Source organism: Lampetra fluviatilis, chromosome 6, assembly GCF_964198595.1.
Source record: "Lampetra fluviatilis chromosome 6, kcLamFluv1.1, whole genome shotgun sequence".
NCBI lineage: Eukaryota > Metazoa > Chordata > Hyperoartia > Petromyzontiformes > Petromyzontidae > Lampetra > Lampetra fluviatilis.
Genome location: NC_136280.1, coordinates 13519688 through 13546521, shown reverse-complemented (window position 1 = coordinate 13546521; position 26834 = coordinate 13519688). Strand labels below are relative to the sequence as shown.

The following is a 26834-nucleotide window of genomic DNA, read 5'->3' as shown; positions in this document are numbered from 1 at the left end:
GCGAAAGACGTCGCATGATCTTTGACGTTCACTACGAAGCACACGATGCATAGTATTATCATGATCGTTACACCAGCAAAAATAATTAGGGAGCTTTGTGGTTGTTAGAATTGTAGCGGTGGTGGTGATGGTGGTGTTTGTGACAGGTGCGTTGGCTGTTGCTTTGTGCGTCTCTCACCGTCTCTTTGTGAGGCAGCAGCTCTTTGCGGATTCGGAAAAAGTTCTTCCCAAACTGCCTGAGCCCACGCACAAAACGTTTCTGTGGAAGCAAGCAGGACATGGGTTAGAATATGTAGAGAGAATGTATGTTAATTTGCATTATGTAGGTAGCAGAGTGTGTGTGTTGTGCAAATCTGTGTGCCCTGCTGGCCTTAATGGGTGCTTGCTGATAGTACTTTCCTCAAACGGTCTGTAAAAGGGTTATGTTGTGTATCACATAGACACGTGTGTGTGTGGGTATGTACAGTCTCATCGTCACTCCAGCGCTTGTCCACGGAACGAGGGAATGGTTTGAGCAGCAGTGTTTGCAAGGCCTTGCCCCGGTCATAGCCGCTTGCATGCAGCTGCACACACAGGACACAGCGACACACACGTAATGCAGGACACAAGTCACTCAGTCATACAGATACAAAGACACACATGGAACGCATTGACCCGCAGATACAGATACCGATATACATACACATACAGAACGCTGGGACAGATGCGGATATACATAGACAAACAAAGACAAGATCCCCATATAGCTTTAACAGACTGTTGGGGAAAGTGCTGTTAGCGAGTCACATCAATCAAGGCCAGAATGGTACACGAGGTGGATGACCAGCACCAGGCCTGGCCGCCTTTGTCTCCCAAGTGCCGATGTTGAAACACCGTACCAGGTACTCATTTGAGGCTGAGTCAACCTAGGGGAGGCTCCGAACCGGTTCAGATAATCATCATTGGTGTGGGCCGTGAGTGGAAATCGAATCCCTGTCGCCAGGGTTCGTAGCACGGCACGCTAACCGCTACACAACCGCTCCCCTTAAATACATAGACACACACACGGAACGCAGTAACAGATAGGCATACGCACATGCAGATACACACACGTGGAACGCAGTGGCAGATATATACGGAACGCAGAAGCAGATACACGCACACATGAAGATATGCACACGTACGGAAAGCAGCGACAGATACAGCACGTCTCGTTATCACATGGCTCATTAAAACGTGGCTCCTTATAGCACGGCGCCCATTATCACGCAGCTCATTATAATGCGTCTCATTACAGCACGGCTCGTCATCCCATGGCTCATTATAACACGGATCGTTCGTGGATCGTTTGGGGCCATACCACGTCCAGAGCGTTGATGGTCGTGTCATCCCTCGAGGCAGCGAGGCATCCGTCCTCCGTGAGGCCCCCGTCGCACATCCCCGCATAGGCAGCCATGCTCCTGCAAACAAAGACCCCCCCCCGTATAGCCTTATTAGACTGTTGGGGCAAGTGCTGTTAATGAGCACCTACGAAGGCTGGTATGGCACACGAGGGGGTGGGTGGCCAATACCACTCAAGGCCGCCTTTGCCTCTCCGGTGGTACTCATTTGAGGCTGAATCGACCAGGGGGAGGCCCAGGACCGGTTCAAATAACCGTCACCGGTGTTAGCAGTGAACGGGAACTGAACTCTGGTTGCCGGGTTCGTAGCGCATCGCTATAACTGCTGCGCTACCGCAGGAGCATGTGTGTGTGCTTGCTCCTGCACACACACATCATGGGCCAAGGTCTATCCACTGCTGGATAGGTAGGAAGGCATACCTACGCTCAAACCATTCACCATGGTTCTGCCATGCCACTATCCACCTGATCCGATTTCCTCTCATTGAATTGAACTGCTTGTTATCTCAGAAAATGTAATTGCCATTTGGTAGCCTACATTTTGGAAACTATCTTTTCATGTTATTGTGAACAGGCTTGAGAGTGCATCTTCTTGTGGACAGCCCTTGAGAGTGCATTTTCTTGGTGAGATCGCATCTTATAGTCTGAATCATCTTCATATTTGTATTTTGTTGTTCTTTGAGCAATCCCAAAGCAGCAGGTCTTGTTTTGTAAGTGTTTTATTGGTGCCGTTTTTTTTTTATTAAACTTGTTGGCACAGAAAAGCTTCACCGAGTCTCATGACTCTTTCAGCAGGGTCCTGCCAATATTTCTCAAGTCGTACATTTCTATATTTTAAAAAATAATATTCTTTAAAAAAAAATCCTTTCTGGTGTCTCTATAAAAAGAAGGGCCATTGCCTCAAAACGTTGCCTCAAATATACTTTTTCTAATACGGTCTAATTGATGAATGCGTCAAAAGTCTTTTTGTTATATTCTTTTAATGCCTTGGTGTGCAAAAGCTTGGATGACTGCTTACAAATCCCATTACGGAATCAATAAAAGCTAACCATGACGGTATTTGATACTCATTTGGATCGGACTGATGGTTTGTAAGTGGTCATCTGTGGAAAAAACTTTTCCTAAATGCAGCATGTGCACTTGATCGGCAGGCCTCTAAAATATCAGTACATTTCTATACATCTCATAGGATAATTACAGACCATTTACCTCCAAGCAAGCACATATACCGTACATACACAGACATGTGCACAAATGCCTACGAGCACATACTGCAGATTATACAGATCATAAATCTCGCTGCAGTTGGAAGATGACACATGACCTACAAGGTTTTCTCTTGCTCTCTCCTCGTGAATATTCAGTTTTAGGCCTAAACAAAAAAGCATCATATGCATTCACACATGTATACATACACATCAATATTCATCAGACTATTGGGGCAAATTATGTTAGCGAGCACCTATTAAGGCCGACATGACACGCGAGGGAGTGGTTTGGCCAACACCACGCCTGGTTGCCTTTGGCTCCTCAGTGCTGACGTTTATGCACAGTATCAGGTACTCATTTAAGGCTGAGATGACATGGGGGAGGCCCAGGCTCTGTCAAATATTCACAACTGTTGTTGGCCATGAGCAAAAATCGAACTCAGCTTGCCAGGTGTGTAGCTGTGCATTCACTACTACACTACTGCTCTCCACAAATACAAAGAGGCACACACATACAAAATTAAATAATATGGGAAAGGTATTCTACACAATAGTTTGTTGTGTGCGGTCATTGGTAACCGGGCTGAGACAATCAACGAGTTGCGCATGAGAACTCAGTTTAATGAGAACTCAGGTAGCTGAAACCCCGACTCGAACCCTGGACCCTCAAGCGATTTGACTGGGTACCTCAACACGTTCATTATGAGCCACCTCATTTAGATTAAATAATGCCCTTCGGGCGGGAAAAGACACCCAGACTCCTCAGTCAGGTCAGGACATTAAGTGGCTTAGCAGCAGCAAAGAGCGCCTCTGTTTTTTTTTGCTTCCATTTCCCCTGCAGACAGCGGCTCGCAGAGTGGAGTTATGACATCAGTAGTGGATCGATACGAGAGCCTGCGCCGTGTGCAGACAAATGAGATTAATTCGTAGCAGGAGGCAGTAATGCTATGGTGGGTGCGTGTGTCTGTGTATGTGTGTAAGGGAGCTGTGTCTCAAATATTGGAAGAAGTCACCCCCTGTGACTGGCTGGCTGAGGTGCCATCTGTTGAGGAAAGGCGATCCAGAGTCTGAGACCAGTAAAGGCACTGGGCAGAGATGATCTCCCAAGCGAAATGCTGAGGGAGGGTGGCGTTTGTGCACAGGCTGCCCTACATGACATCATAACAACAGTCTGGACCACTGGACGGGTTCCGCAGGATTGGAAGGATGCCCTGGTGGTCCCCCTCTTTAAGAAGGGGGACCACACTTCTTCTTCTTTAGTGCTGCCTAACGGCGTGTGCGACTTCACGATGATATTGGTCCCGGTCTAGCACGGCGTGTAGAGTTTGTGCTGTTGTTAATTGTAGCCATGTTTTGATGTTACTGAGCCATGTCGTTTTTGGCCGTCCTGGTCGTTTTTTCCCTTCGATTTTTCCTTCCAGGATTTGCTTTAATAGCTGGTATTTGTGGTCGTTTCGGACAATGTGGCCTAGGTAGTAACACTTCCTGCTAATGATGGTCTTCAGCAGTTGCCTGTCAGTGCCCATATCTTGCAGAACTTGTGTATTGGTGGTTTTGGCTGTCCATGGGATTTTCAGCATTCTTCGATACAGCCACATCTCGAAAGCTTCAAGCCTTTTTGTTGTAACAACTACAGGATAATCTCACTCCTCACTGTGCCGAGAAAGGTCCTGGCAAGGATTATTCAACATCGCCTTGCTAGGCACGCTGAGGAGAGGCTTGCGAAGCCCCAATGCAGTTTCAGGAAAGGGCGGTCCTGCACAGATTACATATTTTCTGTCCGTCTGCTAAAGCAGAGGTGTAGGGAATTCCAACAAAACCTACATCTCTGCTTTAAGACATGGTCAAGGCCTATGATACCATCAGTAGGCCTAGGCTCTGGGTTACTCTTCGTGCTTTCGGAGTCCCTGATCCTCTGCTCACGATCATTAAGGACTTTGATGATGATGATGAACGGGCCCGGGTAAAACTACGTGGCCGGGAGTCGGAGCCATTCCCTGTTCCCCTTGGGGTGCGACAGGGGTGTCCCTCTGGCTCCCACATTATTTAACATCTTTCTCGACCACGTAGTTCGTGAAGCGGCGATGTTTACACATCGCACCAGGTACTGATTTGAGGCTGAGTCGACCTAGGGTAGGCCCAGGACCGGTTCAGATAATCGTCACTGGTGTTCGCCGTGAGCGGGAATCGAACCCGGGTCGCCAGGTTCGTAGCGCAGCGCGCTAACCGCTACACTACCGCTCCCCACTTACAACACACACAGACACACAGACACATACGCGTGCACGCATGGGTATGCGTGGATGTTAATATCCCTGCGTCTCACCGTGCCGCTCGCAGGTACATGATGAGGTCGCAGTCGGAGATGCCGGGGATCCAGACGCGCTCCTCGAACGCAGTGCCCTCGCCGCCACTTTCAGAGTCCGGCACCAGTGAACCCGGGGGAACCAGCAGCTCCGGCAGCTTCGCCTGCACACGCACGCGTGCACACACACACAATGCTCCCCCTATATAGCCATAACAAACTTTTGGGGCAATTGTTGTGGGTGGCCAGCACCACACCCGACCGACTTTGTCTCCCGGGTCACGATGCTTACATACAGCATCCAGATACTGATTTGAGGCCGAGACCACCTAGGAGAGGCCCAGGACCTGATTGGATAATCATCACTGGTATTGGCCTACCACATGCACGCAAACACACATACATATACAGCAACACAGACACAGGAAGACGAAGACCATTTGATAAAACTGAAAATTCGTATCTTTATAACTGCTTTTTATGTTTCGTTTGTCGTCCTTCCCTCGCACCTCCGATTGGCACGGTTTGGCATCGTACTGTTAAAAAGAATTTCAACATACATGAATACATGTAACTTTCAAAACTGTTAGGGTGCTGGGGCCAGGAATCAAACTGAGGTCGCCAGGTTCATAACGCAGTGTTTTAACTAGCTAAGTATACTCACACACTAATCAACAAAAGCAGACACACACAGAAATGCTGTCACCATAGCACCTGTGCCAGGCTAGGTTCACTCCAAGGCTACAATGCGTGGTCTTTACCTGGTGGCTTGGTCCAACTCTGATCTCTCCCTGGGTGCTGTTCAGCCTCCTGTAGCAGGACAACACATCATCACAGCATCACCACACGACATCGCAATCACGCGAAACCCACGCACACGCATGGCAAACATCACGTTACCACCATCACCGCCGCCTTTGCCAACTCACAGTCTCCACCGCACCAGCAACGTCAGTGGATTGCTTTCTGCCGGGCTGTCACGCACCGTGCGCTGCTAAATGCATCTTGAAACTGAATGTGAGGCCAAGTGACCTACAAACCCTTTGTCCTAAAAATAGCAGCATGTGATTAAATCCCTGGTGGTGCCACAATGAAATGAGTTACTCTTTGATTCTGGTTGCAAGTAGCCAAAGCAGACAGTGCAAGTGAATGACATTTGTCACGCGCAGGACAACGGCGCAGATGTGAAAAGGCGAGTTAAGTGAAACATTTGTTGAAAATGACAGTTGGCGAATGAAACCGTAAAGCACAAAGAGGTGAATGGACAAATAAAAAACAGCAAGCTGCATTAAAAGCACAGGGAAGAGCGTTGCTGTGCTTCGAAAGTTAGCGATGTACACCAAAGTTGAGATGGCATTCCTGTTTGTTAAAAAGTTGGGTTTGTGAACATCTATCGAAAATAACAGTTCCGCCATCACGCACAAGTACTACGCTGAATGTGGGTGGTTAATTTGCTGAGGGCGGATACGTAGCGGTCGGATAACCAACATTGTACTGTACACCGACCCGCATACCTCCCCACAGCTCTTGCAACTATTATAAAAAATGGTAAAACACATTTCACACTCCTGAAGATTTAGATCCCACAGTGTGCTTGCCTAAAGACTAACTCAATTTCCTCGGAATTAGACGTGCAAGAAACCACGGAGAAGTGCCAACAATCGCCCACACTCAGGATGTCTGGAATACAGATGTACATCTATTACTACCAACACAAACATCATCAGAGTGATTAGCCCGAGATCATCAACATCCACCGTACCTATAACCCTACATCCTTATACCACCAATAGGAGATCTGGGGCTCGAGCCCAGGCTGTAGGAGATCTGGAGCCAGAGTTTCCTCACCTCGTCTCGGGGTTGTATCCGAGGATGTAGAAGAATGTGTCGGACTTTGCTTTGAAATCCTTTGCAGCAAAGATGTCCGAAAAGTGCGACACGCCACACTTACCCCTATAAAAAAACACAAAAAAACAACAGCTGACATTCACCACTCTAGTCCTGTGCCCAGGCTAAGTGCACTTCGAGGCCACCTGAAGTCTCAAACGGTCTCTGGCAGGAGGTCACAGGATAGACCCAGGTGTCATGAATTAACTGAATTAGATGATTAGCAGATGCACCACAGCAAACGCTGGTGTCAAGGAAATTAGTTCATGTTCGCTGTTCTGCCACTACAAAGACCAACAGATGTTCTTGCTTGGACCCGGAATGCATCCAAGGTGTTGTGTGGATGCGTCAGTGGTGGCACAACGTCTTGGTGATTACAAGCCCACGGGCTGCATGAAAGTCTTTTAGCCTCCTAATGTCATTACTAAGCTGACTTGGCCCATGTCTTCCAATCCAAGCGATGGCGTCATGACCCGCTTTGGAATTAGGGTCACCTAATAAGAGGACTCTCTGCCGAGGGACTATTTTAGCCAACATACAGGACAGGTCAAAGAAAGCTTTTTACCCATCAGCTTTGCCTGCTCCCCTAAACAGATATTCACCTTCAATGAGGGTTAAGGCAAACACCACCACAATTCCCCAACTCCTTTTGATAGGTAGGCGAGACCACAGCAGCTGCCTGAGACTTATGACTTACCACACATCACCACCATGCTCCCACATTCATAAAATGTAATCAGATGAAAAGCCACTTCAGACTAAAAGCCAGTTATTTGATGTTATTCTGCCTTGGTTATAGGACTGTTCACCCCTTGTGGTGACAGGAGCACAAACCAGTCCACTGGACCTCCTGAATTACACATATGTCAAGGCAGGACTGGTCCAGTTCCCGAAAGAAGAATGGTAGCCCCTTCACATTCCACCCCCCACCCAGTGAATGTTTTGACATTCCAAGTGGCTAGCGACAGTGATTGTCTGTTGATTGTGGAGGCTCCTGAAGTAAAGGGGATTCTGTTCTCTGGGTCCATCTAACAGTGCTTGGCCATCATAAACGTATTTCATTCAGAGACATCGGAAAAATTCCTGCATTGGTTTTAATGACTGTGGTTATATGGTAAGAGAATAACCTAATGTACACAAAAAACACGTAACTAAACTCAGACGCACATACTAATACATATATACGTATAGGTATACACACAGGCACACGATGAGCTGAAGAAATCTCTGCATGGTGTGTTATAGACAGAGCTGTTTGGCATGCTAGAGGTGGACAGCTGTTGAGTGTATGCAAATGGATATGGGACATGCCGTATTAATAGACGGCTGAAGGGCATGTTGTATGGATAGACGGCTGTAGGGGGTGCTGTGTGGATTGACGGATATACGGCACGCTGTACGAAAAGTCGGCTGTAGGATATTCTGTATGGATAGGTGGCTTATAGGAGGAATGTTGTGTGGATAGACGGCTGGTGTTCTGTAGACAGCTGTAGGTTATGCTGTATGGATAGACTATAGGGGTGATGTGTGGATAGATGGCTGTGAATGGTCTGGAGACAGCTGTAGGACACGCTGTATAGATAGACCGCTGTAGGAGGTGCTGTGTGATGGATAGACGGCTGTCGAGTGTAGTTTCGAGGTAGGTGTAGAGTAAACGCAGGCAGCTGTGGGGCGTGCTGTGCGGTGCGAGCGTCGTACCGGAGTGCCGACGCGTGGTACGTGTCAATGCAGTCCGATATGAAGAGTTCCCGGCTCCTGATGACGGGGTCCACAATCACGAGGTCCCGGCCAGAATCTAAACAATAACACCAGCAGCAGCAGCGACTGTCATTCACCACTATATGTATAACTTATTTCGCACCATACATAGCCAACCGTGCTAATCGGCGGTGCGGGGGAGGACAACAAACTAAATGCGTAATAATGCTAATTGGAATTTTTTGCATAGCTTGAGGTGGCGCAACAGAAATTCACCAGTGCATATGCGGAGAAAGAGTGGTCAAATGGCCCTCGAGAGTGCTGATGGCAATCCCACAGCAGCCGTACCAGGCTAGGTTCACTTTGAGACCACCTGGAGTAGGTAGGTAGGTGAAGGTTTGCTAACGGCAAGCGATGACTCGCTGATAGGGAGGCCACGGGATCGACTGAGGAGTTACGCGCTCAAGGACTGTGGTGACGAGAAGATGCACCATTGCACCCGTTTAGGCCGAGGTGACCCAGTGGATGACCAGAGCAGATTGAAATATCGGATACCATTGTTGATGTATCATGGCAAGGGATTTAACTTGAGCATTCAGGCTCGTAGTGCTGCGAGCTAGCTATCGATATTACTCTTTGAACTCCGATCGTTTTTTGTATTGTTTGTTGTTATAAATTTCTGACTCGCCCCTGCTGGACATCTGTGAAACAGAGCTTCATAGCTCATCAGATCTCTCCAGGACAAATAAAGATTCCGATTCTTAAAGGTGAACACAAGTGTTCACCCATATATGCATGCGAACATGCACACCACAAACACGATCAGTGTACAACGCAAAGATCCACAGAGTATAGCCGACATACTGTCAGGGCAAGTGCTGTTAGCGAGCACCGATCAAGGTCGGCACAGGGCACGAAACGGTGGTATCGTTCGACCGCCTTTATCTCTCTAGGGTTGGTATATACACACCACGCCAGGCAATAATGTAAGGCTAAGTCGACCTACAATCATTTCAGATATCTCTCACCGCTGATTTTCACCGTGACCACGAATCGAAAGTCCGCCGCCAAATTCCTAGCAACATGCACACTAACCACTGCGCCGCCGCTCCCCAGGACAAAAGAAAAGACGCACAAAAACACACGCACATGACACACGTGTGCATGGGAGTATACCGTTCTCATTGTGCCGGTCTTGGACTAGTAGTTGGTAGACTGAGTCCGGCACCTCGGATTGCCGGTAGTACCACTTGACGTTCATCATGAGGTGGTCCCTCTTGCTCTGCAAAACCCCACCCCCCACATTCCTTAGACCTTGCACAAAACACTGTCGTCATGCAGAACTATTAGCGAGGGAGTGCGTAACTATGGCATATCCCACATTAACCACAATGATTTGTTGATGGAGGGATTGTTGAAAAAAGGGCATGGGGCAAAGGGGAATATTGAATGCGAATAATTGCCTTCATCAAGACGAGACAACATCAACAATGTCATCGACAGTCACAAAGGCAAAGACCCCCTAGACAGCCTTTAACAGACTGTTGGGGCAAGTGCTGTTAGCGAGCAATAATTGAGACTGGGATGAGTCTGGCACAATGACCGGTGAGGCCAGTACCACACTTGGCCATACTTTTTCTCCCCAATGCCGATTGCTCATATATCACACCAGGTACTCGTCTAAAACTAAATCAACCTAGGGGAGGATCAGGACCGGTTCAGATATCACTCACCACTGATGTCAGCCGTGGCCGGGAATAGAACTCGGTGTGCTAACCACGGCGCCGCCACTCCCCACAATCAACACAAACACAATGAAGACCAACAACACCATCGACATAAACAACAAAATTAACATCACCGATCCCATTAACAATATCAACACCATTAACACGAGGAATGTAACGATTAACAGACTAAAATATTTTCTCAACAACAAAGTTCACAAACTCAAATTTGTGCAAATTACATTGGAAATGTTCAGATCTGGCCAGGTGGCCTGGCGGTAGAATGGGCGAGTTCAAATACTTGTTCGGGGTTGACTCAACCAATCATGCCTTCGGGGAGGGTTGATAAAATCATACCAACTTGTCAGGAAATTGTTCTACGGGTAGGCTCACCCCGGCCATAGGAATTTGGAATTTGCAGCAAGGGGCTCAGGGCTATAAACAGAAGACCATCCGGCCTCAATGCTCATTTGAGCAGGAAATCATAATGACAGCAACCTCTCAACTTGAAATGCATCACACAGTATTCGCTTACGCTCTAAGAGAGAACGACTCGGAGACGCGAGAAGGAACGAGAGCCGAGTGGGAAGGGCAGTAGTTAGATGGTGAGCCGGTGCCAAAAATCCCACGCCCCACAAAGCTCTGTCGTCCTCTATATATTAAAATGTTATCGGCCAAATAATAAGCGATTACAAAATCACTTGGACTTGTTAGTTTTAGGCTAATGGTACAAAACGAAGCAACAAATCGAGCAGGCAATAGAATGAGAAAAGAGTAATCAATATTTGCATTGAACTGTGTTAAATTGCACTGATAATAATCGTTACATGCCTTATTGACAACCAAGCCACCGCAATCAAGATAACACAGCGCAGAGGGTTTGAGTACAGTGCTCACAAGTTTGAAGTCCTGGATGCTGCAGATGAAGTAGGGGATGTCTGGCCGTCGCGACTCTATGTACACGCAGTCTGCAACATGCGCACACGCAAGCAACAAAGATTCCCTTACATCCTTCATACACTGTTGTGGTAGGTGCTGCTCGCGAGAGCCTATGGAGGCCAGCACAGCACACCAGGAGATGGTGTGGCTACAACCATGGACGGCCACTTATGTCTCCCCAATGCTGATCTTTATACACCACGTCAGGTACTCTTTTAAGGCTGAGTCGATCTCGGGGAGACCCAGAACTAATTCAAGTAGTCTCCTCTGTTAATGGTCGTTAGCAGGAATAAAACTCGGGTCGTCGAGTTAGTAGCGCAGTGCGCTAACCACCGCACGACTGCTCCCCATCGCGCACACAGGTAAACACACACATGTAAACACACGACACACGTTTGTTAAATAGCAGGATCAAGAAACAACTTCTGGTATTGTGAATACTGTTCTTCTTGTTTACATTTGCTATTGCAGTATCAAAGATCCCCCGTATAGCCATAACAGATTGTTGGGGCAAGTGCTGTTAGCGAGAAACTATGAAGGCCGGAACGGCACACGAAGGAGGGTGGGTGGCAATAACTACGCCCTGCCGCATTTGTCTCCTCAGTGGCGATGTTTACGCATCGCACCATGTACAAATTTGAGGCTGAGTCGACCTAGGGGAGGCCCAGGACCGGTTCAGATAATCGTCACTGGTGTTGGCCATGAGCGGGAATCGAACTTGGGCCGCTGGGTTCGTAGCGCAGCGCGCTAACGGCTACACTACTGCTCCCCATTACAGTTTCACACACTGTATCAGTATCATGAAACCACCGAGGTAATTTGGCAGCGCGTGATGTCTCTTGTGGTCTTGCGTCAATTGTGCCGTTGTGGTTATTGCGCGGTTGGTCTAATGGTGGTCATGTGTGTGATGGTAATTTTTTTGTTGCCATGTGGTCGTTAGGTAGTCCTCCGGTCTCCAGGCTGTGAAAACCGTAACTACAGTGCCAAATACAGGCGTTTATTGTTATTTAGATAACAGGACACTGTAATCAGTCTTTTATTGATCTGTCAAAACCATGTGATAGGGTTGACCAACAAATCGTATCGCACAGATAAGGCACCTGTGGCATCAGCAGTAAAGCAACGGGTTGGTTCACAACTACTTGGAAGATTAGATGAGATGGCCTGAATTTGGCATCAAAGGGTGACCACCTGCGGCTGTTGTGCTCTGCTGATGTGATTATGTTCATGTCTCGACCTGATCCCATCTATGTTTGGGACGAAAGTAAAGCAGGCCCCATACCAATTATCAACACAAAGTAATAATAATAATAATAAACTTCCCTTTGTCAATCCACTGCTGGAAGGCGGCCCTCCCCCCACATTGTTCATCAGTCATGGGGGTTGTTTGATGACACTTCACAACGCTGGTAAGTGCGGACTAGTGCACGAGGGCCCGAAGACCGGTTAGAATATAATACGCCACCGATTTTGGCCATGGCGAGGAATAAAACTCAGGTCGCTGGGCTCATAGCACAAACCACTGCGCCACTGCTCAACACCCAAAACAATGTATTTAAGACTATCACTAAATAACAATGAAACTATGCACTTCAGAATTAGAAAACAGATAATCTCTTCGGGAGTTAACCTCCGTGAATTAACAGTGAACACTTAATGTGGATCTACCATCAAAAATGTGATGTGCTCTAAGTAGTTGGCGATCGGTTGGTTAATCGTCGAAACGTTAGCCCAACAAATAAGCAGACAACACACCTTACTATTCCTGTCTCCCCACAATAATAAATACATGTTTTTGTTTCAAATCCGATTGACCACACAACCTCCTTGGAAGTATTTGTTTTATTATAAACTGTAAAAAAACGTGGAAACCATTATTAAGTTATTAAAAAGCTATGTGTGATTGATGTACAGAGGTGTCCACCCAACTCATAATCTCTAATCTAGACCTTTCATGCCAATTACTGAAGATGGTGAAGTGGCCTACAAATCGGCTCATGCTGCAGCCAAAAGAGGCTTCCACTTGGCCCACTTCATCTCTTGAGGACGGTCACTGTACCTATCACTGCGAGCTCTGTTGTCACCGGTAATCTCTCAGTGACAGCAATAAAAGGATATTGGACAGAGTGTATATGGAGGTGTGGTCATGGTAGTAACAACCACCTTCCACGTGCCATTCTGTGCTCTCTGATCTTTGTTACGTTATTTGTGCGTTAACAAACGTAAGTTGATTTAGTTGTTGGAGCATTTGTACAGTTGGTGTTGGTTTGGTTCATGTGTTGTTGTTCTTGTGGAGTCAATACCATCAGGCTGATACATGGCGGCGTCGTCAGTAATTTATGTGGTGGTAGAGGTTTTAGTTGTTTTGTGCTGCCGTGTAGTTGTTGCTGTGTGTTTCGGCAATGTGGTTGGCGGGTGGTGATTGCGGAATTGTGCGAGTTCTGTTTTTGTTGTGTTGCAGTTGCGGCGTCATTCTTGTGTTTTTGTCACCGTGTGGTAGCTGTATTGTGATTGTTGTGCTGTGGTTGTTGTGTGCTCTCGTACCCACAGGCATGTAGGTAGTGGTGCTGTCTGTCGTGTGTGTGGTGTCAGGAGGTGATGTGCCGTGTTAGTTGTGCTGTGGTTGTTGTGCTGTGGTAGAGGTGGTTTTGTGTTACCGTACCTCCAGGCTGGTAGATGGTGGCGTCATCCGTCGTGTACGTGGCGATGTCTCCGTTGTCGTTCCTCTGGAATCGAGGTTTCCTCTTCGCCGACTTCCGAGGCTTCGACTTCCGGCCCTCATCAGGGAGGCCTGAGACCGGAAGAGACACGAGATGCGCAATGCTGTAATAACAAGCACGAAAAACACAACACACACAGCACAACATACAAACACGCAAAACTACACACCATACACAATGCTTGTTTATAAATGTGGAGGGAAAAACTGAGAAAAATCCACATGACCACAGGGACAACATGCAAACTCCAAATATAAAGCAGGCTACAGGGTCAGCATCGAACCCACGACCTCCTGTATACCAGGCGAGGGAGATAACATCTCACCACCGTGGTGCTGGGGGGCAGCAGAAGAGTAAGGAGTAACACACAATCTGTGAAAAATTTTGCACGTGTGATGCACACGACAAAGTGTAAGTAACCATGAATAAGAAAACTGGTGTAACCATCAACCGCATCAGAACATAAACAGGCGGATATGTACATCTTCTATTCCTCCAAAAGAGGAAGAGCAAAACTACACAAACTCTCTCGTGAAGCCCCCTCATGGCTAGGAGGCCTCAACATTGGCATTTATCTTTTGAACGTATTTCCAAATGCAAAAACAGAATACAAAAAAAACCACGGCGCACTCAAAATGGATAAGACTGTCTCACAACCATAACACACACAACAGCAAGTGCGGCAATCAGCACCCACAGCAATGCTTATGCTGTACACAGCAGCACATAACACACATTCACCTGCCATCTCCTTCTCCATCTCATCCTCGTCCACGCAGTCACTGTCAGCTCCTCCTCCTCCGCCGCTCACTCCGGTCACCACCCCCCCGCCCCCAGCACTGCCACCCCCACCGCCGTCCACCGTGCAGCTCCGCCTTCTGCGCCCGCTACCGCCCCCACAGTGCACCGGGGCCCCCCCACAATGCACGGCGGTGGCGTTGTTGGCAGTGGCGGGCGGGGCGTGCCCGTCACTCGACGACCGTGAGGAGGCCATGATGGTCCACGAGCCTTGCCGGCGGTGCGTGAACGTCGCCGAGCCGCCCCTCTTTCCCCCGGACGAGGCCGACGAGGAGGAGGAGGCGGCGGCCGGAGGGGGCTGCTGCTGCTGCAGTTGCTGCAGTGGCGATGAGGGGGGCTGCCCCCCCCCGCCGGCGGCACGCGCCGAGGGCCCGCTAGTGCGCCGCGATAGGCACACGGTCAACCGAGGGCGGCTCACCGGCGCACCTCCCCCGCTCCCCGCCTCCGCTATTTTTCCTCGATGGCTCGCAATTATTTACCGAGACGGGGCCAAAAACGCATGTGTCGGCGGGCCCTACGGTGCATCCAAAAAGAAGCCAGAAGTACAATGATTTTTCGATCGAGTTTTGAAATCGATAGGGCAATCGAGGGTTTGTCTTCACGTTGAGCTAAAATGCTTAAATGTGTTTGTGATTGTTATGCCTCCGAGTCACATTTGTGCAGAGTTTGTCGCAAGTGAGGTGTCGACTCAGTGCTTAAAACACTTGGCGCTGGAGATGTTTGTAATGGTGGTTTTTGTTTTCAGCCTTTGTTCGTGCAGATTTAGCGCCTTATTACAAAACTAATGTTAAAATACTGCCGTGTTATTCAACTGCCATACATCTTAAAATATTTTTTAATCCTTCTTAAGCTGTATTAAAAAAAAAATCACGTGATTGTAAGGTCGTATAAATTCAAGTTAACTTTAATGGCATAACAATGAGCTCAACGACACCAATGTTTCCTTCTGTAAATATTATTTGTCAGCTCCTGTGTGCCCAAGTGAATGCTCTTGGCCCCAGTTCTTGTCGTTGTTGGTATCGTTGTTGCTTTTTGCCGTGTAGTCGGAGCGCTTGTGTCAGTCAGTGTGCCGATTTATCCACAACTCCACCTAGCAGAAGAAACCACAAAACAAACATCAAGAATGAGTCATTACACACGAAACAATGAAACACACAAGATAAAGATCCCCCCAATAGCCTCGTCAAACTGTAGGAGCAAGTGCTATTAGCGAGCACCTACAAAGGCCAGCAAGGCACACGAGGGGGTGGGTGGCCAGCACCACACCCGGCTGCCTTTGTCTCCCTAGTGGCGATGTTTACACACTGCACCAGATACTCATTTGGGGCTGAGTCGACCTTGGGAAGGCCCAGGACCGGTTCAGATAATCGTCACTGGTGTTGGCCGTGAGCGGGAATTGAACCTGCGTCGCCAGGTTTGTAGCGCAGTGTTTAATTTAAGCTAATCTTCTGAATTAACGAGACGGAACACGCGGAGATGAAAAAGACAACGCAGTACAGACGAGACACCGTACAGCTCAGATAATACAGAAACACAGAACAAAGAAAAGACTTTAGACAAGACATACAGTAGACTCAAAAGATGTTACTAATGTGGCAATTAAACTAGAGCGTTAAACAAGGCAGTACACAAGGTAAACGGCACAGACCTGAGACAATACACATCGAAAATTAGAAAGGCGACAACACGTATAAAACACCAGCACAAACGAGATAGTAGAAACAAGACTAAAAAAAAATCTATTCTGGAATCAAATCATAACCCTGGAAATGAGAGAGTTTATCGACTGACGTGGGGAAGGGCCGAATCATTACATACATAGTAGCCAAATCCACACTGTCCCCACAAACACCGCTCTTGAAAGTGCTAAACGACCTAATGATGACTCTGCCAAATGATGCACTGTTGCCGAGATGCACACCGCTTCATTGCAGTCCTGTAACTGACGACCCATCGCATCACTGCCCTTGTGCTACACCTAATCCCACGGTCATTGCTGTTGATTCAGGGCCAGTGAATCTCATTTCACCAAGGCCAGCGCCACCATCATTCAAACACGTTCCTTTTTTTGGCATTTCCCCAATTATTTTACAACTGCGCTCTTGACACTCTTCCGCAAGATGAAAAAATTTCAATTATGAAATCTCACAGAAAGCAGTGTAACATAACCCTATGTTGGAGAATGGCCCTTGGTAGGCGATATCACAGAACTGCTTCTAAGATCCTTTCAATTGGCTCGTATCCACCCGAGGCAATTTATCATTGTACAAGCGCCGCTGCTACAGAGGTGATTGTCCCATGAAAACCAGAGCTAGAAATTTACCGTTAAAATGAAAGAAAAATTGTATTCAATGGGTTTTTTGTGCAGTCATTGGTAATCAGGCTTAGACCATCGACTGCACATCTGAGAAGCTGGTTTATTAATCACTGGTGGATGAAACCCAGACTTGAACGCATAATCTATGCAGTGCCAGCCCAGCGCTGACATCATATTAGCCCGAGCCAAGCCTGTCACCTCAATTCGACTCTTGTTTTGACCCCTGACATCCAGACAAGCCTGACTCTTCATTTACACTGACATCCTTGTCACCCTGATTTATTATTTATCCCAAGCTTCTCAACAACACAGCTCGCTGCTTACGTGCGTCTTCATTCATTAAACTCATAATCCGCCGTGCCGTGTCTGAACATGATTTGACAAGCAAAGATTATCTTCATTTTATTCCTCTCCATCATGATCATATTACTAGAGGTCTAAAGACAACACACTGACAGACCAGTCTCCGGTGGGCTCATGAGACAATAAACTGACAGACCAGTCTATGATAATGTTATGAGACAACAAACTGACAAACCAATTTCTGATCGGGTCCTTAAAAGCATAGTTGAGGATAGCGCTCTCCGACAACAATCTTTAGACATCGGACTGACAAACGAGTGTCTTGTCAGCCCCATTAAATTAAACCCAACAAGACCTGAAACTGGAACCTTGCTTAATGGGCCTAGCCCTGCCAAGCTTATGACATTAATTCAGGCATCTGGCTCTGGTGAACGTTGTCCACACCCTGCATCGTTAGCAAAACGCAGTGGCATGTAGCACAGCGGCGAAACGCCGTTATAACCGACACTGTTGCAGGCACACATGCGGCAAAGTGTTGCCCTGCAGCAGTTTATCCCGGGACCCAGTTGCTATTTTGAACGCTGTAATTTCAGTAAAAGAGTTGAGAGCACAGCGCTGCGATTGCTAAAGATTGATGCGGCTGAATTTTTGCAGCGTACGTAAAAATGGCCTAACAGGACATGAGGGCTTCGTCGTGTTTCAGAGGCAACGTCGTTAATACGGAGGAATAACGGCGCTGTGAGAGTTAATGCTCCGTGGAACCTGGCATCGCAGCATCAACATGACAGAGACATCCCCTGGCATCACCACAATCATTTTGCAGTAAAACAAACGGCACAACATCAATATTGGAATGTCAAAAGCGCATTACCACCATCACAGCGACAGTCGACGTCTACGTATAAAAAAAATGCAATCACCATGTTAACATCGCCACCAACATTCTCATGCTGAACATCGTCATCACCAAACTATCATAACCACGCAATCAACATTGCGTGGTTACATTCACATCACGAACATCAAAATCACATTTTATATGCTATTATCGATATTACTGGCATTAAAAACGTTAACATCACATAGAATTAAAAAGATTGTTGTTAGCGTGAAACTATTGCTGGCATGACGCCCGGCCACCTTTATTTCCCCAATGTTCATGTATACACACAGCAGCGGGTCAACATAGGCGAGGTCCCAAGGATCGCCTCGCATATCATTCCCCATTAATGTTAGCCATGGCGGAGACTCAAACTCAGGTCTCTGGGTTTGTAGCCGTAGTTGTGTCTGTGAATAACTCGACACCCCCCCCCCACCCTGCTGGCCCCCGCCCCACCAATGCACCCCGTGCAGCTGACACATTTACAGCCGCATGCATCAGCACACACGCGCATTAAGGAGCACTGGACCAACTAATGTCCGCAGTAACTGTATTATCCCCACAGGTTTGCATATTTGCCCAAACAAAGTCCACGGTGAACCATTTCTGCTCCCTTAGCGCTCCCTGCCAGCCACCCGTTTCCCTAACTCCCCTTTAACACCCAGTTGGTTGTTGTACGGATGCCTTGATTCAGAAATTAATATCGATCCATAAGCTCACGACACGTGCATGATTCCGTGCACATTGTAAGTAATGTGTTCCGAGTGACCCCTGCAGTCACTAGAGGCCGTTACTCTAACCGCAATGCAAAATAAGAATCGATTCTTGCCACATCGAATCACGACAATAAATAACAATCACTGCGTGAAGAGAGGTCACTGCTACCTTCTCTGCTGCTCACAATTTCTGGAAACAACACAGCCCCCCCCCCTCGTCCTTATGTATAATAATCATGTACAGTACTGTACTGTACTCGGATGGATTTTCATGTCGGTGACCCACGTCAAATGAGGCTCTCGAGTTGTCTCTCTGAGTTCCCACCCTGGTGAAATTAAATAAACGTGAACATTTTTTTCCCACATTTTACCAGGTAAGGAGGCCCACTGAGCTCTTTTCAGAAGCGTCCTGGCCACACAAATGATAGCTGCTCCACGCAGTGGCTTATCGAATGGAAATGTACATCACCCAAATCTCCAAAATGCGTGATATTCATTCTTAATGAGGGGGAAACTGGACGACTCGGAGAAAAATCCACGCGACCACGGGGAGAGAGAGAGAGAACATGCAAACTCCAAATATACAGGGTCAAAATCGAATCCACAAAACCTCCTACATACGAGACGAACGTGGAGAGGTAGTAGTTAACATCTCACTATCGCGGCACCCCCGATATTTTGTGAAACCATGGGAGGGGGTGGAGATGACATTTGGATAACAAGTACAGTATCTTTTTATAAAGGGTGGGTGGGGGGTCATCATGGTTGGGGGATGTTTGGCCAATAACTTAGAGTGTGTGTGGGAGGTTATCTGAGTAACTCAGCAATACAAACATGCATGAGCTACACGCACGCAATGCATTACACTGAATAAACACGCAGACACTACACATTATAAACTTGGGCTTACACAATACTATACAAACACACACTATAAACATATCGACTGTATTTCTCCAGGATAAATAAAGGTTCTGAGTCTGTATATGCCAGCGTAAGCCACACACACTTAAAACGCACACAGACACTATACACAAACTAAACACACGAATATACAGTATTGTACACACATAATTCAACACGTAAAATATTCTACACACACACAATGAGACACCAAGTACATAATATAAACGTGATATTTAAGTACTGTTCTACACACACACATGCTTTAAAAGCCTGCCATACACTATACACCAGTTATCATTATCATCGTCAGCCATTATCCATCCAATGCTGGATAATACTCCCAAAGTAGTCGCAGTCTCTAACGATCCGGTGATGTAACAATCCATCGAGCGTTGATACAAATGAGCCAATTTCATCGCTCCATCCACTCTAAATCCCTCCTTTGGATGCCGCTCCATCATTACTCTCTCCCACCAGCCATCCTTCCAGCGACGGGCCTTGCCCAAGCCGCACTCAGTTTCCTTAAAAGTCAACATTTTCCTGAACCCGATGTATGTACAACTAAAAAAGAAGCTATATTTATCTTACAAGATAAGGCGCACTGAAATTAGAGGTCAACGAAGTGGCTTATAACGTGGAAATAACATTGCAGCCAAATACTCTTAACGCACGTTTCGAAATGTGGAGGGGAAAAGTCCCAGAGAAAAATTCACGGCGACCACGGGGAGAACTTGCAAACTCCAAGTCTTCAGGCGTCAGGGTCAGGATCGAACCCACAAACAACCTCCTGCATACCAGGCGATGACGATAACGTCTCGCCACCGCCATCAGGGCGCCACGTGGTGAGATGTTAACCACTTCGCCTGGTATACAGGAGGTCGCGGGTTCGATCCCAACCCCTGACCGCCTGCAGTACATTTGGAGTGTGCACGTCACTCTCCCCCTGTGGTCGCGTGGATTTTCTCTCCGGGCCGTCTGGTTTTTCCTTCCACATTTAGAATCAGCAACGCGCGTTTAGAGTATTTATTTGGCTGCTTTAAATTTCCAGATGATGACGATAAGCCACTTCGTTGAGCTATCATTTGTCGCCAAGGTGCTTTTGAAAAAAAGAGCCGTATAGCTTAGTGGGCCTTACCTGGAAAACATTTTAAAATAGTTCAGTATACATACTTTTACTGCTGGATGCGGGCCTCCCCCCGCCGTGCGGGTTGTGGTGGGGGGTTAATGGACCATACTTCACCACACAGGTCTGTGCGGGTTGGTTCGAACCATAGAGGTATAATACAACCATTGCTTTTGCCGCACTGCCCTATACTACCCACCCACCATGCATCTCCACTTATGCATGTGTGGTGTATACATACAGTATAATATTGTGGGTGGTGAGCAACACGCCCATCCGCCTTCGTCTCCCTCGTGGTGATGTTTACACACCTCACCAGGTACTCATTTGAGGTCGAGTCGACCTAGGGAAGACCCAGGGGACCGGTTCAGATAATCATCAACGGTGTTGGCCGTGCACGGGAATCGAACTCTGGTGGTCCGGTGAGTAATCCATTTAAATACAAAAACACACGCACTTTCACCACAAATAGTGCAAAAATACACAATCAGTAACAACACATTCACTCGCATACACAAATACAAAGTTAATATTCCTCAATCAAATCATACCGTATAATACTATACACATATGCACACTTAAGTATACGCCTTAGTATATCCATACCGCACACAATTAAAACAACACGAGAACTCTACACATTTCAGACTTCACGTAAATAACCACAGGCGTGTAAACATAACCAAACACAAACAGTACAGATACACAAAGACTTAAATACAGACGCATGTGAATTTTACATTGTGCATGCTATATGCTATACCAATACGTTTAAACAAACACACAGGCATATAGATTTACACACCTATACAAAGTACACACACAGAAATACACATGTATACAAAGACATGATAGATTTTACCCTTTAACGGACTGTACAAGGCTAAACGCTCACAGCACGTGTAGGCACACAAAACCACAGACACAACCGCTTATACATAAACACAACCACACACAAACAGACAATAACACTCACACATGCATACAAACACGTAAACATATAAACACACACACACATTAACAAGAACATAAACAAATATGCTAAACCACACACGTTGAAACACAAACAAGCAGTGTACATTCACTCAGTCTACACGCACATCAAGAACAAAAACTACACACGTAAACATAAACAAACGAAAATATCACACGAACACCAACAGGCTGGTGCCAGACTAGGCACACACATACATGCAAAAATACACATACACGCACAAGCACATTTATAAACAGACAAAAAACACACAATCACAAAAGAAAATCCCACGTATAAACACACGGTACTCTACCTTACAAGGATACACACTGAAGCACACGCATTCAAAACACACAAGCACAGAGATGCACACGTGCATATACATTCATCTCACACACAGAAAATCAAGACGCAGCACACCACTTCCTGGCATTCGTCAATGCTGGCTCCCCACCAACACCACTCACTGCTCCTTATGATTAACAGTGACACCACAGTAACTAGAACCAACACTGCTCCTTATGATTAACAGTTTCACCACAGTAACTACAACCAACACTGCTCCTTATGATTAACAGTTTCACCACAGTAACTACAACCAACACTGCTCCTTATGATTAATAGTTTCACCACAGTAACTACAACCAACACTGCTCCTTATGATTAACAGTGACACCACAGTAACTACAACCAACACTGCTCCTTATGATTAACAGTGACACCACAGTAACTACAACCAACACTGCTCCTTATGATTAACAGTTTCACCACAGTAACTACAACCAGCACTGCTCCTTATGATTAACAGTTTCACCACAGTAACTACAACCAACACTGCTCCTTATGATTAACAGTTTCACCACAGTAACTACAACCAACACTGCTCCTTATGATTAACAGTTTCACCACAGTAACTAGAACCAACACTGCTCCTTATGATTAACAGTTTCACCACAGTAACTAAAACCACCACTGATCATTATAACTATGCCACCACAGTAACCACCATCGCCATCACTGATCCTTATAAAAGTGTCATCACATTAACCACCCCTGCTCCATATGATTAACAGTGCTTCCACAGTAACCACCATCATCATCACTGTTCCTTATGAATAAATGCCACCAGTCACCATGACATCGATCCTTATAACAGTTCCACCACAGTAATCATCACCACCACTGAACCTTATAACAGTGCCACCATCACTGTTCCATATGAATAAGTGCCACCATTGTGACCACCAGCACTGCCCCTTATGACAGTACCACCACAATCACCACCATCACCACCTCGTTATTAGTACCACCAAAGAAACCATCACTGTTTCTTACAATAATAACAGTACCGCCACAATAACCACCATCACCACTCGTTATTAGTACCACCAAAGTAACCATCACTGTTTCTTACAATAATAACAGTACCAACACAATAACCACCATCACAACTCGTTGTTGCAGTACCACCACCGTAACCACCACTGTTCCTTACAATGATGACAGTACCACCACAATAACCACCATGACCACTCATTATTGCAGTACCACCACAATAACCACCACTGATCCTTACAATGATAACAGTACCACCACAATAACCACCATCACCACCTCGTTATTAGTGCCACCACAATAACCACCACTGATCCTTAAAATTAAAGTTCCACCACAGGAACTACCGTCACCAGCAACTGTGCCTTATAATAAGTGACACCACAGCAATCACAACCACGACTGCTCCTTCTAAAAACAGTATCACCCTAGTAAACACCACTGCTCCTTATAATAATACAACCGGAGTAACCATCAACACCACGACTGTACTCCTTATAAACAACACCGCAATAACCACCACTGCTCCTTGTATCAGTAACGCCACAGTAACCACCACTACTTGTTATAACAAGAGTATCATCACAATAACCACCACGACACCTTATAACAAGAGTATCATCACAGTAACAAGAGTATCATCACAATAACACCACTACTTGTTATAACAAGAGTACCACCACAATAACCACCACTACTTGTTATAACAAGAGTACCACCACAATAACCACCACTACTTGTTATACCAAGATTACCACTACAATAACCACCACTACTTGTTCTAACAAGATTACCACTACAATAACCACCACTACTTGTTCTAACAAGAGTATCACCACAGTAACCACCACTACTTGTTCTAACAAGAGTATCACCACAGTAACCACCACTACTTGTTATAACAAGAGTATCATCACAATAACCACCACTACTTGTTATAACAAGAGTACGACTACAATAACCACCACTACTTGTTCTAACAAGAGTATCATCACAGTAACCACCACTACTTGTTATAACAAGAGTATCGTCACAATAACCACCACTACTTGTTATAACAAGAGTATCGTCACAATAACCACCACTACTTGTTATAACAATAACCACCACTACTTGTTATAACAAGAATATCATCACAGTAACCACCACTACTTGTTATAACAAGAGTATCATCACAGTAACCACCACTACTTGTTATAACAAGAGTATCATCACAGTAACCACCACTACTTGTTATAACAAGAGTATCATCACAATAACCACCACTACTTGTTATAACAATAACCACCACTACTTGTTATAACAAGAGTATCACCACAATAACCACCACCACTGCTCATAACAGCACCACCACTGTAATCACCACCCAACGCTGTGCTCCTTATAAATAACACGTGCCACCACCAGTAACCACCATCATCATCATGACCACCTTAACATCCAACAACAAGAGGGACAACAAACCACAGCGGCGGCACCAGCAATCACAACAACAACAAATCACCACCATCATCACCACCACCACGCCGGAGTAGTTTCACGGCACGGGTCACCCAGCACCCCAAAGGCCGCCCGCGTCTTCCTCACGCTGCCAAACACAACGAGGAGAAAACAATCATTACAATGCATCTCTCACCGGCGGCTCCGTCGCCGCCACCGTGGCCGCGTCGTCCTCCTCCTTCCTCCCTCCCCACCACCCCCCTCGTCTCGACGCGCACGTCGGCTCGGCCCAAAACACGCGCCCGCCGCCGCCGCCGCCCCCTCTCCAGCCGTCCGTCGAGTGACGACCCCCGCCTCCGATCTCTGCGCAAATCTCCCCGCCGCCGATAATCGCCGAGCGACCCCCGGCCAAACAGCGGCGGTGGAGGCAGCGGCAAAGGCAGCAAAACGGCAGCAACAGCAGCGGCGGCGGCCACTCGCCCCTGAGAACAAAGGCGACTGCTGCTGCCCTCCACGGCAGAGCCACAGCTTCCGGTGGCGAGCTACCGGAAGCCGGTAGACGTCTTCCGGAAGAATCTTCCACTTCCGGAAGACGGTAGACGACTTCCAAAAGGATCTTCCACTTCCGGAAGCCGCGGAAGTCCGTTGGGCGCGCAGGCGTTTGAGGGCACGCGATCGTTTTTTTGGAGGGGGAGTGGGGGGCGGGGCGTTGTTTTGTCATCTTCCGGAAGACGTCTTCTGTCTTCTGTCGTTCACCGCCGAACGCCCCCCCCCACTCCTCCACCTCCCCCCGCCCCGCCCCCCTCCCTCGCCCCGCCCCCTCCCTCGCCCCGCCCCTCTCCCTCGCCCCGCCCCCTCCCTCGCCCCGCCTCCCTCCGTAAAGAAATCAACGGTGGAGTCAAGATGGCCGACGCGCTGCTGGTGGGAATTCTTCCTCTTCCGGAAGATGAGCACGGGTGCTTGTGTTTTTTTTGTCTTCCGGTAGAAGGATTCTTCCGTATTGATGATGTGAAATGCTGATGATGGTGGTGGTGGTGTCAATACTCTGAGGTTTTTTCGGTAAAGTCACGTAGGTAAAATATTGTAAATGCTTTAAATCTTGACTTAAAGCTTTCGTGACTGCAGGAATTAATACTCGTTGGTTCTTCCGGTAAAGCCACGTAGATAGAAAAAAAATATAAAAATTATCACGACGTTTCAATGACAACACAAGCAATCGTCATCAGGTGAAAAAATAGCGAGAGCTGCTTAGGCAGGATGTTATTTAGATCTAAATCTAGATTGATGTTATCAAGGTTTGTGATGGGTGTAGCCCAATGGTCATAAGCGAAGAAATTTGCATGTTAATGTAAGATCGGAGAGCTGAGCTACCTCCACTACGACAAAGCTACAGAGGAGACATAGACAAAGATCCCCCGTATAGGCTTGACAGACTGTAGGGGCAAGTGCTGTTAGCGAGCACCTATGAAGGCCGGAACGGTACACGAGGGGGTGGGTGGGTCAGCACCACGCACGACCGCCTTTGTCTCCACAGTGGCGATTTTTACACACCGCACCAGGTACTCATTTGAGGCTGAGTCGATCTAGGGGAGGCCCAGGACCGGTTCAGATAATCGTCACTGGTGTTGGCCGTGAGCGGGAATCGAACCTGCGTCGCCGGGTTCATAGCGCAGCGCGCTAACCGCTACACTACCGCACACGCATATAAAATGCACATCGGCCGAAATCTTCTCGCTTACAATCAAAGTTCACGAATGCTTGTGTTGCGATCGAAACGTCGTTTTTTGTTATTTACTTTGAACATATCTACGTGACTTTACTGAAAGACCCAAAGAATATGAATTCCTAGAGTCACGAAAGCTTTCATTCAAAAGTTAGCAATGATCAGAGAAGATAATTGCTAACTTTGGTTGTGAGCTGAAAGAATAACAATTGGCGTGAAAACGCTTGTGCACGTGATAATTCAATGTGTATGGCTGTCCCTTGTGGCGGAGGGTCAGATGATTTGCGTGGCCTCACACAAAAATCAATAACGAATGAATCCTCCCCAACATCGGCAGCAAAAACCTACCTGTTGAGTTGGCCTCGAGAAAATGTCATTGTCTAACAATAGTCTACATCAGTGTTTTTCACTAATTTTCAGAGGGAGCCACATTCGCCGTTAAGACGTCAGTGTT

At 47.0% G+C, this 26834-nt stretch overlaps 1 protein-coding gene across 1 annotated transcript in view; it reads right to left on the bottom strand.

The window, feature by feature from the left end:
- The window catches only part of LOC144933174 (arginine-glutamic acid dipeptide repeats protein-like), a 49486-nt gene extending 24315 nt beyond the window's left edge, over positions 1 to 25171 (bottom strand). Inside the window, 12 exon segments of the mRNA XM_078857792.1 lie at positions 179 to 259; positions 465 to 563; positions 1340 to 1439; positions 4914 to 5056; positions 5654 to 5702; positions 6741 to 6845; positions 8478 to 8574; positions 9654 to 9759; positions 11102 to 11172; positions 13806 to 13934; positions 14605 to 15751; positions 24854 to 25171. Coding sequence (XP_078713918.1) covers positions 179 to 259; positions 465 to 563; positions 1340 to 1439; positions 4914 to 5056; positions 5654 to 5702; positions 6741 to 6845; positions 8478 to 8574; positions 9654 to 9759; positions 11102 to 11172; positions 13806 to 13934; positions 14605 to 14857 — 1233 coding nt within the window. The 5' untranslated portion in view covers positions 14858 to 15751; positions 24854 to 25171.
- Positions 25172 to 26834: the final 1663 nt, after the last annotated feature.